We start from the raw sequence: 13,638 nt of genomic DNA, 5'->3' as shown, positions 1-13,638 counted from the left end.
CAAACTCGATCATAGAGGCCCCGTTGAGCTCCGAAAGTGTCAAAATTGGATCCAGAACGTCGAGAAACCTTTTTTGGGGCCCAAAAAATGTTCAATTTGGACTGTCCGGCATGAAAATCGAGCACCAAACATTTGCTACAGTACTACTACAGCGCCGCGCGTCTACAGTACCGTCGCTACAGTATGGCTTGCGATTGGTACAGTAACCGTTAGCGATTGCTACAGTACCGCCCCAAATTTTTATTTTTTAATAAATAACTCCAACAACTTCTCTCATACACCTATAAATATCCCCCTATGAAGTATAAAACTTTGCACCTCCTATCCTCTCTCTTTCAACTGAGGCATTCCCTCGAGCCTTATACAGGCGGTATCCCCTGTCCATGCCCGGGGCCTCTTTTTGCAAGTAGGAGACTTCTCCCCCTTTTTTCTTCTTTCATTTGAGGCCTTCCCCCGGGCTCTACACAGGTGGTATCCCCTGTACAGGCCCGGGGCCCCTCTCTGGAAGATGGATATTTTCTCCACCCTTTCTTCTTCTTTCATTTGAGTCCTTCGCTCGGGCCCTACACAGGCGGCATCCCCTGCACTAGCCCGGGGCCCCTCTCTGTAGGGAGATTTTCTCCACCCTTCTTCTTTATTCTCTTCCTCACGATGAGGAATTCCTCTAGTCCTGTTCGGGTGGTATCCCCTGTTCAGGTCTAGGGCCCCTCACTGAGTAAGAGTATCTTCCTCGTTCTTAGAGAGATCCTGTAGAGGTCCGATGTTAGTCGGTGGAAGTCTGGCAACAGATGAAAATTCGGTGTTGGAAGTCTGGTGACAAGTGGAAATTTGACATCAGGTATAAGCCCAATGAAAGTTCAGCGACGGGCAAGATTCTGGCGTATGATAGAAGTACAGCGTCGCGTAGAAGATTGACAATAGTCCTGTGATGGGCAGAAGTCCGTCGTCGGGTAGGTGTACGACATCGGGTAGAAGTACCAACAAAAGCTCATTGATAGGCAGAAAGCCGACGACGGGTTGTAGTCTGACAGTAGATAGAACTCCGGTGTCTGGAGGAAGTCCGACAAAAATTCATCAACGGGCAGAAACCCGATGAAAGTTCAACGACGGGCAAGAGTCCGACGTTGGGCACAAGTACGTCGTCGGGAAGAAGTACGACGAAAGTCAATCAACGAGTAGAAACTGGATGAAAGTTCAACGACAGGCAAGATTCTGGCGTCGGATAGAAGTACAACGTCACGTAGAAGACTGACAATAGCCCTGCGATGGGCAGAAGTACGTCGTCGGGTAGGTGTACGACATCAGATAGAAGTACTAACAAAAGCTCATTGAGAGGCATAAAAGCCGACGACGGGTTGTAGTTTGACGGTAGATAGAACTCCGGTGTTGGGAGGAAGCCCGACAACAATCCATCAACGGGCAGAAACCCGATGAAAGTTCAACGACGGGCAGGAGTCCGACGTTGGGCACAAGTACGTCGTCGGGAAGAAGTTCTACGAAGGTCAATCAACGAGTAGAAACCCGATGAAAGTTCAACGACGGGCGGGAGTCCGACATTGGGAAGAAGTACGGCGCCAGGTAGGAGTATTGAGTCGGGTAGAAGACCGACGAAAGTCCATTGACGGGCAGTAGTCCGACGACAGGTAGTAGTCCGACGGTAGGCAAAAGTCTGACATCGGGTAGAATTCTGACGAAACTCCTGCAGAGCTAAAGTTCAGTGACGGGAGGAAATTTAGTATCGGGTAGAAATTTTACTTTGTGGAAAAGTCCGATGAATGTCCATCGACGGCATTCTACCGACGTTAATCAAGGATAGAAAACTTATTCGAGGTTGTATGTCAGAGCCTTTGCCTGTATTAAAGATGTTAACAGGATCCACTAATGATGTAAGACCTATTCGAGGTTATATGTCAGAGCCTTTGCTCGATGATGTTAACCTGTATTAAAGATGTTAATAGGATCCACCTATGATGTAAGACCTATCCGATGTTGTATGTCAGAGCCTTGCTCGATGACGTTATCCTGTGTGGAAGAGGTCGAGAGAATCCACCAAAGATGTATGACCTATCCGAGGTTGTATGTCAGAGCCTTGCTCGATGACGTTAACCTGTGTGAAAGAGGTCGAGAGAATCCACCAAGGATGTAGGACCTATCCGAGGTTGTATGTCAGAGCCTTTACTCGATGACGTTAACCTGTATGGAAGAGGTCGAGAGAATCCACCAAGAATATAGGACATATTCGAGGTTGTATGTCAGAGTCTTGCTCAATGTCGTTATCCTGTATGGAAGAGCTTGAGAGAATCCACCAAGGATGTATGACCTATTCGAGGTTGTATGTCAGAGCCTTGCTCGATGACGTTAACCTGTGTGGAAGAGGTCGAGAGAATCCACCAAGGATGTATGACCTATCCGAGGTTGTATGTCAGAGATTTTGCTCGATGACGTTAATCTGTGTGGAAGATGTCGAGAGAATCCACCAAGGATGTAGGACCTATCCGAGGTTGTATGTTAGAGCCTTTGCTCGATGATATTAACCTGTGTGCAAGAGGTCAAATCGAATCCCCCTGAGATTGATTTTTCTTTGATTGGGAGGGGCGAATGCCGCGTGTATCCCGAATCAAAGGCAAAGAAGGGTCTATCTTTAGACCCTTACTGCCTTTTTGAGGTCGAGATCAAGACCTTGCTCAAGGAGTAGAAGTCCAACATGGGACTGTCTGAAGCTTATTATTGATCGGAAGTATCCTTGCATTTACTCATATTTTCTTGAAATATCATCTTGATGTTTAAAGCATTAGAGGGATCTTCTTGACCACCGATGGAGTCAAAGTTGCCCCCAGTCCGGATCTAATTCCCATGAAATTAATGAAGCAATAGCTGAAGTCAAGAAGTTGACATGAACAACCTTTTGAGGTTGGAGCAATAATTGCCCCCCAGTCAGGAATTAGATTCTCACAGACGGTGCCAAACTGTTGCGTCATGGAGTATTTGTGACGGTAGAGATTTAACGTCTTAACATTGTACAAAGATCCAACACACAATCAGATAAGAGAGAGAGAGAGTTTAATGTTCATAAGAGACACTAGAGTTTTTACGTGGAAATCCTTAAAAAACGGGGAAAAACCATTGGGTCTGGCCCAATTTTAATGAATCCACTAGTATTTGCAGTCGATTACAAATGAGGCCTTTCCTTGGGAGAAGGCCTTGGCTTGATGATACAAATGTACATCATCTATATCGCATTACATGGTGGGAGTTACAACATAAACATATTTGTTTGGTCGGCACGACCATAGTCGGTAGGATGGAGACCGGAAAGACAGTTGTTCGGTGATGGAGGTCGGAAGAACCGTAGTCGGCAGGAGACTAGGGTCAGAAAGATCGTTGTATAGTGATGGAGGTCGGATGGACCATAGTAGGTGACGGAGGTCAAAAGGACCGTAGTTGGCAGGAGATTAGGGTCATAAAGACCGTTGTCTAGTGATGGAGGTCGGATAAACCATAGTAGGTGACGGAGGTCAGAAGGACCGTAATCGGCAGAAGACCAGGGTCATAAAGGCTATTGTCTAGTGATGGAGGTCGGATAGACCATAGTAGGTGACGGAGGTCAGAAAACCGTAGTCGGCAGAAGAGCCGGGTCAGAAAGACCGTTGTCTAGTGATGGAGGTCGGATGGACCATAGTAGGTGACGGAGGTCAGAAGGACAGTAGTTGGCAGGAGACCAGGGTCAGAAAGATCGTTGTCTAGTGATGGAGGTCAGAAGGACCGTAGTCGGCAGGAGACCAGGGTTAGAAAGACTGTTGTCTGGTGATGGAGGTCGGCAGTATTCTGGGAGAACTCTGGGCATCAAGTGGTGGCCTAGTGGAGCTAAAGGCCTCAAGTAGTCGTCCGGCGGAAATCCGGGCCTCAAGTGATGTTTTGATGGAGCATAGGGCCTCAAGTGACGGTTCGGCGGAAGTCTGAGCCTTAGGTGGTGGCCTAGTAAAGCGCAGGGCCTCAAGCGGTGATTCGGTGGAAGTTTGGGCCTTAGGTGGTGGTCCGGTGGAAGTCCGGGCCTCAAGTGGTGGTCCAACGGAAGTCTGGGCCTCAGGTGGTGGTTCGATGGAAGTCCGGGCCTTAGGTGGTGGTCCGGTTGAAGTCCGGGCCTCAGGTGGTGGCCTGGTGGAGAATACGACCTTAAGTGGTGGTCCGGAAGAAGTCCGGGCCTCAGGTGATGGTCCGGCAGAGCAACGGCGTCAGGCGGTGGTCCGGTGGAGGCGAGGGATTCAAGTGGTGGTCCAACGAAGGCGAGGGCCTTAGGTGGTAGTCCGGCGGAGCAACGACGTCAGACAGTGGTCCGACGGAGGTGAGGGTCTCAAGTGATGGTTCGACGGAGCAACGGGGTCAGGTGGTGGTCCGGCGGAGCAACGACGTCAGGTGGTGAGGGCCTCAGGTGGTGGTCCGGCGGTGGTGAGGGCCTCAAGTGGTGGTCCGGCGAAGCAAAGGCGTCAGGCGGTTGTCCGGCGATGGTGAGGGCCTCAAGTGGTGGTCCGGCTGAGCAACGGCGTCAGGCGGTGAGGGCCTCAAGTGGTGGTCTGGTGGAGCAACGACGTCAGGTGGTGGTGGACCAGTGGTGGTTCGTCGGAACTCCGACGATGGCAAAACTCCGACAGTGGTCGAGGAGGCAAGGAAGCAAGAGCGATCTTCGATCTCTATCTTTTTTTCTTAGGCTTCGGGATCCCCGCTCAAGAAGAGAGGGAGCTCTATTTATAGATTTATGGAGTGACATGGTCCGTAAAAAGGTGAGAGATCAAGTGTAAATGGGGAGTGGTTGGATGGACGACTGATATTGAACCCCTGGATTATGGATCGTTCGTCAGACATTTGGAGGCCTTAATGATTTTGGAATTCAGTGCTCTTGGGCTCGTTGGATTCGTTTTGTCGAGCCGCTCGTTTCGAGCATAAGCTTGTTATGTTTAGAGACCGTTTGGTAATTCAAATTGCTATTCAAACCTTGTAACAGCGCTTCTAAGCCTTGATTTGGACTCTTTTGGGCTCGGATTGAGTCGAATTTGGTGTCGTTGGGTTCGTATTTCCGAGACGCTCATTTCGACTATAAGTTTGCTGAAATCGGAGTTCAGGTGATCCCAAATTTAATTTTTGAAGTTTTCCAGCTTGATTTTTGCCTCGAGATTTGTGTCCGATCAAGATAATTTTTTGATAACATATCAACTCTAATTTTATGAAAATCATATTTTTAGCCCTCTTTAAACCTCATTAAAAGTTATATAATTCATAAAATACTTTTTGTTTTCGGATTTAACCTAAAACCCTAATTTTGGAAAATTATTTTCATTATGCTTACTTTTGCATGCTCAAACTTCCCATTCATCAAAATAATATTTATGGAAAAAAATGTGAAAGTTTAGTTTACCGTGTGACCTCCATTCCCACATCGCCTATGCGAGCTCGCTGGGATGGGTCGTGACAGTTCGTTTCTTGCTGTTACCCCCTCGATTTCCTGTTGGACCTTTTGTTTTCCTGCTAGCTCACTGTTTTCTTGCTGGATTTCAGTTTCCATGTTGTTGGCCTGATGTGAAACAACATGCGGTGAATTAAGAATTGCACTTGAGAAATTAATAGAAGTAATGACTTTTACCTTGCTACCAAAACTCTTTGTTTGCTCAAGTTGAGTTTAAAAATAAGACGTTGATAGATTAAGCAATAACAATAAATTACATGTAGAGATTTGAGGAGCTTTTCAAAATAACAACAAAAATTTATGTAATGCAAATAGCTAAGAATAACAAAGCCCCAAATTTAATATATAGATCATTCACCTTGAAGTCCTTCACTCGTTTTGAAAGTGGTGGTTAGCGGAGGAGAATCGTAAGTAGACTTAGCGATGCCACTAGTAGATAAGTGACCCCGAGAGGACTCCTCGCCGGGGAAGAAGCCAGATTTGGAGGAGCGGGTGGACGGCCGTCAATGATCCACTCGGAGTCTGGACGTTGTTTGTCAATGACGTGTATGAGGGTCGGTAGGATCCGATCTAAGTAGGCTCCAACGGTATCGTTGTCGGAATCAAATCCCGCGTCGAAGAACGACAATTGTTAGATGTCGAGGTTGCCGTGAGCGTCGAACACAAGTCCCCACTCAAACTCGGGGTCCGCCATGCATGGTGGTAGTGAGTGAAGAAGCCAAAGAAGGGAGGCGAGCGAGCGAACCGCGAGTCAAAGGGGGAGGTGCATGAATTCTGAGAGAAAATTCAGGTTTTGGGCAATTAGAGGAGGACTTAATTTGAAAATTCAAATCAAGTCTAAGGGGGGAAGAAGGGCGGCCAAGGGGAGAGATTTGTGGCTGAATTGGTGGAGATTGGGAATTAATTTGGGAGAGAGAAGGCAGCCATGGAGAGGTCGGCCAAGCTAGAGGAGAGAGGGGATTTCGGTTTTGAGGAGGTGGGGCCCACTTGATTACTCAATTGATTTCAATAAAATTCTGAAATAATTTCAGCTCTAAACACAAAAGAGTTTCCTAAATTACAGACAATTAATTGGGTGGATTTTGAATTTCAAAATCGAAATTCAAATCCAATTAATTCAATTGCATGAATTAAGGAAAACACTTTAGGAAACAATCTTGACTCACGGTTGAATTTCAAATCTGAAATTTGAAGGAAGGGAAAGGGGCAGCGGCAAGGGGGGAGGATGGCCGGCGGGCTGGCCGGCGGTTTGGGGGCTGCAGGCCGGCGGCCTGGGCAATCCAGGGAGGGGGCGGCGGCAAAGAGCAAGGGAGGGGAAGAGGTAGGGAAAATCTAGGGATCCGAAGAGTGAATTCCAATCTTCCACAAATGCTTTCACCCAAACCTCCGTGACGACGACGAGATCAAGAAAATTAAAAGAAAGAAAAAAAAATTGAAGAACAATAAAACCTAGAACTCACAAAGAGATCTAGTTTCTCCAACGAACTCACTAAGAGATCGAGGAGGTTTGCACTCACAAAGAGAACATGAAATGTCATTTTCATTTTTCCAAAAACTAAGTCATTACAATACATGATGCCTCATATAAGGAGACCCAAAAATAAAGAAACTGAAAAGACAGAAATGTCCTCAGGGCTACAAAAGTAAAACAATGCCCTCAGGGGCAAACTAGGAAAACTAAAGAAAGTACACATGATATAAGTTGTAAATAAATCAGAAATAGAGACTCTGGATCGTAGCCTGTCTGCGCCGGCAATGGTACACGTGTCAAAATCTGATGTCCCCATCATGGCCCTTTGGTTTCCCTGCTTGCTTGGATTCCCTGCTGTCTCGATTTCCTTGCTTCTTGCTGCTCGTCTTTTGCTCATTGCTATAAATGATGTTTTGAATTCCCTTTATGGTGGCTGTTTCGAGTGTATTTTAGTGGTTGTTTTGGTGGCTTATTTAGGAGAGCATTTAATGCATTTTCCCCCTTCCTCTCCAATATAATATTGCTGATTTCCTTTGTGAAGGAGAGATTTGTGATGAATTTTTGGAATGTCAATCATGTGGTTTTTAGTTTGTGAGCTATCCTCTTCTCCCTCTACTAGTTCGTCTTGGACTTCTATCTTCTTCTTCTCTTCATGTTATTCATTCCACATGTATCATTCTTCTCGAAACTTTTATAAGTTGTAAGGTATTGTGTCCTGTTTTATTGAAAGTTGAAGTATTGTTTTGTACTGTTTTATTGGAAGTTGTAAGTGTTGTTATATCCTATTTAATGTGAGTTTGAAGTGGTATGTTGTTATGTTCTATCTATGTTTAATTTTGTTATATTGAAAGGAAGTTTGTAATTTACATTCCTAGAATAAATGTTGTTTTTTAGGTTGCATCAATTTTGATATCATAATTTTAAGTTGTCGTGTGAGTCTTCCTCTCTCTTAAAAAAAAGATAATCAAAACAATCAATAAGCCAAAATTCCAATTCAAGAGGAAGATCTGTTGTTAGAAGGAACGCATTCAGAACATCAGGGAACTCTGTCATTCAACCTGACTACCCAAACCAAGTAATCTATAACTTTTCATCCACAGATTGGCTATGGAGTTGCAACTTCATCATCCAGATATCTTCCAGCGTGTTACTGATGCATTCTCATCAGGAGATGAGATTCTTTTACCAGAGGAGAATTGGTGAAATTAAGGATAGCTATTTTATGTTTTATTTTTTTTCAACTTATGTTTCTAGCTCTCTTTCTCTTGTGGCTATTCTTTTTCTATTGTTAGCCCCTCGGTTTCCTGTTGGCTCGTCGGTTTTTTTGCTGGATTTCGGTTTCATTACTGTTGGTCCTTCAGCTTCTCTGCTAGCTCATTAATTTCCTGTTGGATTTATGTTTCCATATTGTTGGCCCTTCGTTTTCCCCGTTGGCTCAGATTTCCTGCTGTTTCGATTTCCTTGCTGCTGATTGCTCGTCTTTTACTCATTGCTGATTCCTATAAATGATGTATTGACTTCCCTTCATGGTGGTTGTGTTGGGTGTATTTTTGTGGCTGTTTTGGTGGTTCATTTAGGAGAGCATTTAATGCCTTTTTCCCCTTTATCTCCAATATAAAGTTACTGATTTCCTTTGTGAAGGACATATTTGTGATGAATTTTTGAAATGTTAAACCTGCGGGTTTTTAGCTTGCAAGCTATCATCTTCCATCTTCCCTCTACTAATTAGTCTTGAACTTCTATCTTCTTCTTCTCTCCATTGTTTTCATTCCATCTGTATCATTCTTCTCGAAACTTTTGTAAGTTGTAAGTTGTTGTGTCCTATTTTATTGAAAGTTGAAGTGCTGTTTTGTCTTGTTTTTTTAGAATTTGTAATTGTTGTTGTGTCCTGTTTAATGTGAGTTTGAAGTGGTTTGTTGTTCTGTTCTATCAGTGTTTGTTTTTGTTATATTGAAGGATGTTTGTAATTCGCATTCCTAGACTCAAGGTTGTTATTTAGGTTGCATCATGATGTTTTACTTGATTGCTGCTATGGTTACTGTAAGTATGTTTGGGCACTAATTTTTAAAAAAATAACGTAATAATGATATTCTAACATGACTGCTAATATATCAAATAACTCCTTACCTTATTAGGTGGAAAGCATTATATTTAAAGAACTAAGAGAGGAGTATAACTAATATTTTTAACAATAGTTTGCTAATTCAGGAATACATATAAGATTTTTTGTTTTTTTTTTTTAATCTTCTCCAGCTGTTCTTTTGGATACTGCCTGCAAAGTTTTACCTTTTATCGTTACTGTTTCTGGAAGAGTTGGCTCAGAGACACCTATCCATTGTGAACAAAGTGGTTTGAGAGGGGTAATAGTTGAGGAGACGGTATGCATCTTTCCCCTTCTATCAATAGTGGAAACTTTCTTTGGTAAATTTGTTATAAATATTCTAGCAATTATGTGTATACCCTGTTAATTTTTTCATCAGGCAGAGCAACACTTTCTGAAGCATAATGATGCGGGATCATGGATACAAGATTCTGCTTTGATGCTTTCCATGAGTAAAGAGGTTCCATGGTATCTTGTAAGTTGTCACTTCCTTTTCTTCCTTTGAAACTGTGAATTGAGTGCTATCTTTTTGGTGCAGGGCACTGAAAATGCTCAAGTAAAATTGTATTAATTCACAAATAACTTGTAAATATTTTTTTGGTGTCGCAGACGTATGTTACTCTTAATTCAAGATTCCATGGTAACTTTAGTAGCTATAATGCAAACTATTACAACTATTCTATGTTGATACTTCTATTTTCTTTATATACTGCTTTAGATCTTTGTTCCTGCAATCTATATGTCATTGTTCAGGTGTAAGAGTGCTACTTTAAGATGTGAACTTCACATGGAGATTATTTTTTTATTGAAATGTTGGATTAATCCTTTTATTTTGTTGTTTCCGCATAACCTAACTGTTATTACTTATCTAGTAGCAAAATACTACAAATTTTGTCGTGCCTAAGCTTGCTCTTTTTAGCTTATTTCACTCCATGTCTTTGAACTTTTTAAGCCATCTCATTTACTGATACCTGATGGAAGGAGGGACACATGCGAGCTATATTTTTGCAGTATAATGAAGAAACAAAGAATTCTAATTCACTTGATATCAGCTGTTGGCTCCTAATATTTTTAATCATAATTGTTAGCATAATCTTGAGGTGAATTCCATTCAATGTTCTCGCTACTTAAGGTTTAGTCAGTGATGCGGCATTCTAATTCCTAAACCATTAAATCTGCTTTTTGTACGGCCCTGATTTGTTGTTATCTTCTCTTAACTGCCCTCATTCTAGGACCCCTTAATTTCTCGCCTCCCCTCCCAAAAAAAAAAAAATCAAATATGTTACTACAATTGAGCACTTGGACATTTCCGTTCCACTTAATGATGCAAATTATCCTAGAAATCAAAATGTAAAGATTCTACAGAGGTGCTTCTAAAGTTGAGATGATGAGGGTGCTAAAACTTTTTGTCCCTCTGATGAGACATGCTATTTATGGCATTCAGTTGAAACAAAGTCTTTTAATGAAATCTTTTACTTTATTCATGTGTCACCAGAATGATGGGACTGGACGTGTGTTTGTTGTGGGGGCTCGAGGTTCTGCAGGTTTGGCCTTGACTGTTGCAAGTGAAGTGTTTGAGGAATCAGGACGGTCTCTAGTACGTGGAACATTGGATTATCTGCAGGGACTCAAGGTTTGTAAACTTCTAAATCCATGTATAATAGGAATTCTGCAGATGAGATTTGTCTTAACTTTAAATCAACATTATGGTGCAGATGCTTGGAGTTAAGAGAACTGAAAGAGTTCTTCCCATGGGTACTCCCTTGACTGTGGTTGGCGAGGTACTTCTTGGACTTCATATGAATATCTATGGGTATCTAGCATTAGAGAATGGTATCTAAGGATGCAAAATTTTACAACTAAATACTTAAAACGTCAAGGGAAAAGTTGGGCTTAACTGTAATGGAGTTGAACATAGATACTGCATGACTCGATTGCTTTTGATTTGTTGAAAATTTTCCTTCTAATAATGATCTTATTGACATGCTCAGTTTGAAAATAGTGTTGTCCATTTGAGTGCTCAAAGGGACTCTACTAATGTCTAATGGTGTTTGCTATTTTCAACTTGTATGGATTATTTGTATTTACTCCTTGCATGCAAAACTTTTAAATTTATGGTTTTGGTTTGTGTTGTATTGCTGTCGACTAATTTTGGTGTGGGCGTTTTCGTTGCTTTGGTCAGGCTATTAAAGATGATATTGGAACAGTTCGTATTCAACGACCACATAAAGGTCCTTTTTTTGTCACACCAAAAAATATTGATCAACTAATCTCGAATCTTGGGAGATGGGCTAGGTATAGGTTTTCCTATTTCCTGTTCTCATCTTCTGTTACATTTCCGTTATGGTGGTATAGGTGACTACTTATGTGGATATCTATAGGTGGTGTCAATTTGCTTCTATGGGGTTCACAGTTTTTGGTGTCTACCTGTTAGCAAAGTGTGCACTACAGCATATCCTAGAAAGGAAACGACGCTGGGAATTGCAGAAGAGGTGCACATGTTTTGGCCATTTATTTTCTTTATAGGTTATAGATGGTTGTAGTTGTGTTTTTGATCGTCAATTACAATATGCATTCTTCCTATCCTCTTTGTGTTGAAAATTTGTGCCTGCTATTTTGAAATTTATATTTTCTTAAAAGTTATTTAATTACAATTGCGTTTGGGTTATAATGACATTAGTTTTTGCCTTTTGGTTATCTTCTATATAAATCTTATGTACCCTAATTTGTACCTGCTATTGTAAAACTTCTATTTTTTCAGAAATTATTTGATTACACTTGTATTATGGGTCATAATAATATTAGTTTTTGGTTGTCTTCTGTGTTAATTTTGGACACCCTAAATTGAAACATTAATAACTTGATACGGTTCTTTCTGAACCATCCAAACTGGCCCCACCTGAGCCGTTTCAAATTTATAGGAGGCAGGCTAAGCTGCCTCCTTTAAACAGCTGCCCAAGCCGTGGCCCCCCCTAGGGTGGCAATGAGAGAGAGAGAGAGAGAGAGAGAGAGAGAGAGAGAGAGAGAGAGAGAGAGAGAGGGTGGCTAACACATGGGGAAACCTTTTTTGAATTGGTTTATTTTAGGAAGCCTTTTATTGGCTTTTTATGAGGAAGATATGTATTTAAAGAACGAGGAGATTAGGGTTAGGGCATGCATGATTATTGTTTCTCTTAGAATTCTCTTTGTGGTTTTGGGCTCTAGATTCATCATCTAGAGATTGGGAGAGAATGATTTTCCTCTCGAATTGAGGATCAATTGTAACTTTTGCTTGTCTAGCTTTTGATTTGATTCTTATAATACAATCTACTATTTTCAGATTTTTTTAAAATTGGAGAACTTGAAGTTTTCTCGCTGTTTTTACCAATTCTTGATAGATTTGCTTGCGAATGCAAGTACTTTCCGTTGGGATTGCTTGTGAACTCAGGTATTTCCTATCAAATTGGTATCGGATCAAGTCTTGGGACCGTTGGTGAGTTGATTTTGGTGAATTTCAGCGGCTGCATTTTGTCCCGTGAAGGAGGAAGTTGCTGTTTTCGTGATCCAAATCCAGATTTTTTGAATCTACAAAAATTCGGATCAAGATGACGACCAAGAAAGTGGATGCGCTGGAAGAAAAACTTGAAGGGGAGATGAACCAAATCAAGACAACGATGGAGGACAGGATTTCCTCCATGGAAAGACAAGTAGTTGATCTCCCATATATGATGAAGAAAATTTTAGAAAGCCACAACCAAACGGCCGCTTCAGTGGTTAAAGGGTTAGAAGGGAAGAATACAAATTCTTAAATTCATAGGGAGGAAGATGAGATGGAGATCAGAGATCGGAGATCGTGGAGGGAGAAAGAAGAAAATCCTATCTGGAGCATTTCTAGAGGGAGGATAGAGGAGGTAGGTATGGGGTTAGGCATGGGTAGAGGGGAGTGGGGGGGGGAGCAAAGAGGTGCTGATTGGGAATGCCGGGAGGGATATTATGGCCGTCAAGGTGCTGAATTTGAAGGAATGAGAGGGGAATTTGAAGAGGGTTTGGGTTATGACAGGGCAAGGGAAGACCGGGAGACGTGGGGAGGGCCAAACACTTGAGAGAGGAAAAGCTATTAAGGAATAAGGGGTAATGGGGGAGATCCGAAGGGGAGGAAGCTGAAGATGCCCATCTTTGAGGGCGATGATGGCCATGGATGCATTTATAAGGTGGAACAATATTTCACCGTCAACAGGTTGATGGAGGAAGAGAATCTGACAATGGCAGGATTGTATTTGGAGGGGAAGGCACTGGCATGATACCAATGGCGTGACATGAGGCAAACTAACAGGAGCTAGAGGGAGTTTAAAGAATGCTTACTAGAACGTTTTCGAATCGGTAGGGGAGGAGACTTCTATGAGCAATTCTTTGCCTTGACACAAGAGGGGATGGTGGCAGATTACAGTGACAGGTTCGAGTACTTGGCCAGCAGATTAGATCGTCTCTCTGAGACAGTGCTAGAGGAAATTTTATGAAATGGCTTAAACCGGAGGTACGAGCAGCAGTTAGGGTGATGAGGCCAAGGGACCCGGGGGAGGCCATGGAGCTAGCCTAGTTGGTGGAGTATCAGAAGCAGCTGGAGAGGGG

At 42.6% G+C, this 13,638-nt stretch overlaps 1 protein-coding gene across 1 annotated transcript in view; it reads left to right on the top strand.

Moving 5' to 3' along the window:
• The window catches only part of LOC110110687 (E3 ubiquitin-protein ligase SP1), a 101,705-nt gene that overhangs the window by 19,416 nt on the left and 68,651 nt on the right, over nt 1-13,638 (top strand). Inside the window, exons 3-8 of the mRNA XM_020842285.2 lie at nt 9,183-9,307; nt 9,410-9,505; nt 10,526-10,663; nt 10,746-10,811; nt 11,213-11,325; nt 11,412-11,522. Coding sequence (XP_020697944.1) covers nt 9,183-9,307; nt 9,410-9,505; nt 10,526-10,663; nt 10,746-10,811; nt 11,213-11,325; nt 11,412-11,522 — 649 coding nt within the window. The remainder of the gene's footprint in view (nt 1-9,182; nt 9,308-9,409; nt 9,506-10,525; nt 10,664-10,745; nt 10,812-11,212; nt 11,326-11,411; nt 11,523-13,638) is intronic.

The sequence above is a fragment of the Dendrobium catenatum genome, unplaced genomic scaffold, assembly GCF_001605985.2.
Source record: "Dendrobium catenatum unplaced genomic scaffold, ASM160598v2 fragScaff_scaffold_361, whole genome shotgun sequence".
NCBI lineage: Eukaryota > Viridiplantae > Streptophyta > Magnoliopsida > Asparagales > Orchidaceae > Dendrobium > Dendrobium catenatum.
The sequence above is the reverse complement of the archived record's forward strand: the minus strand, read 5'-3'. Positions and strand labels throughout refer to the sequence as shown.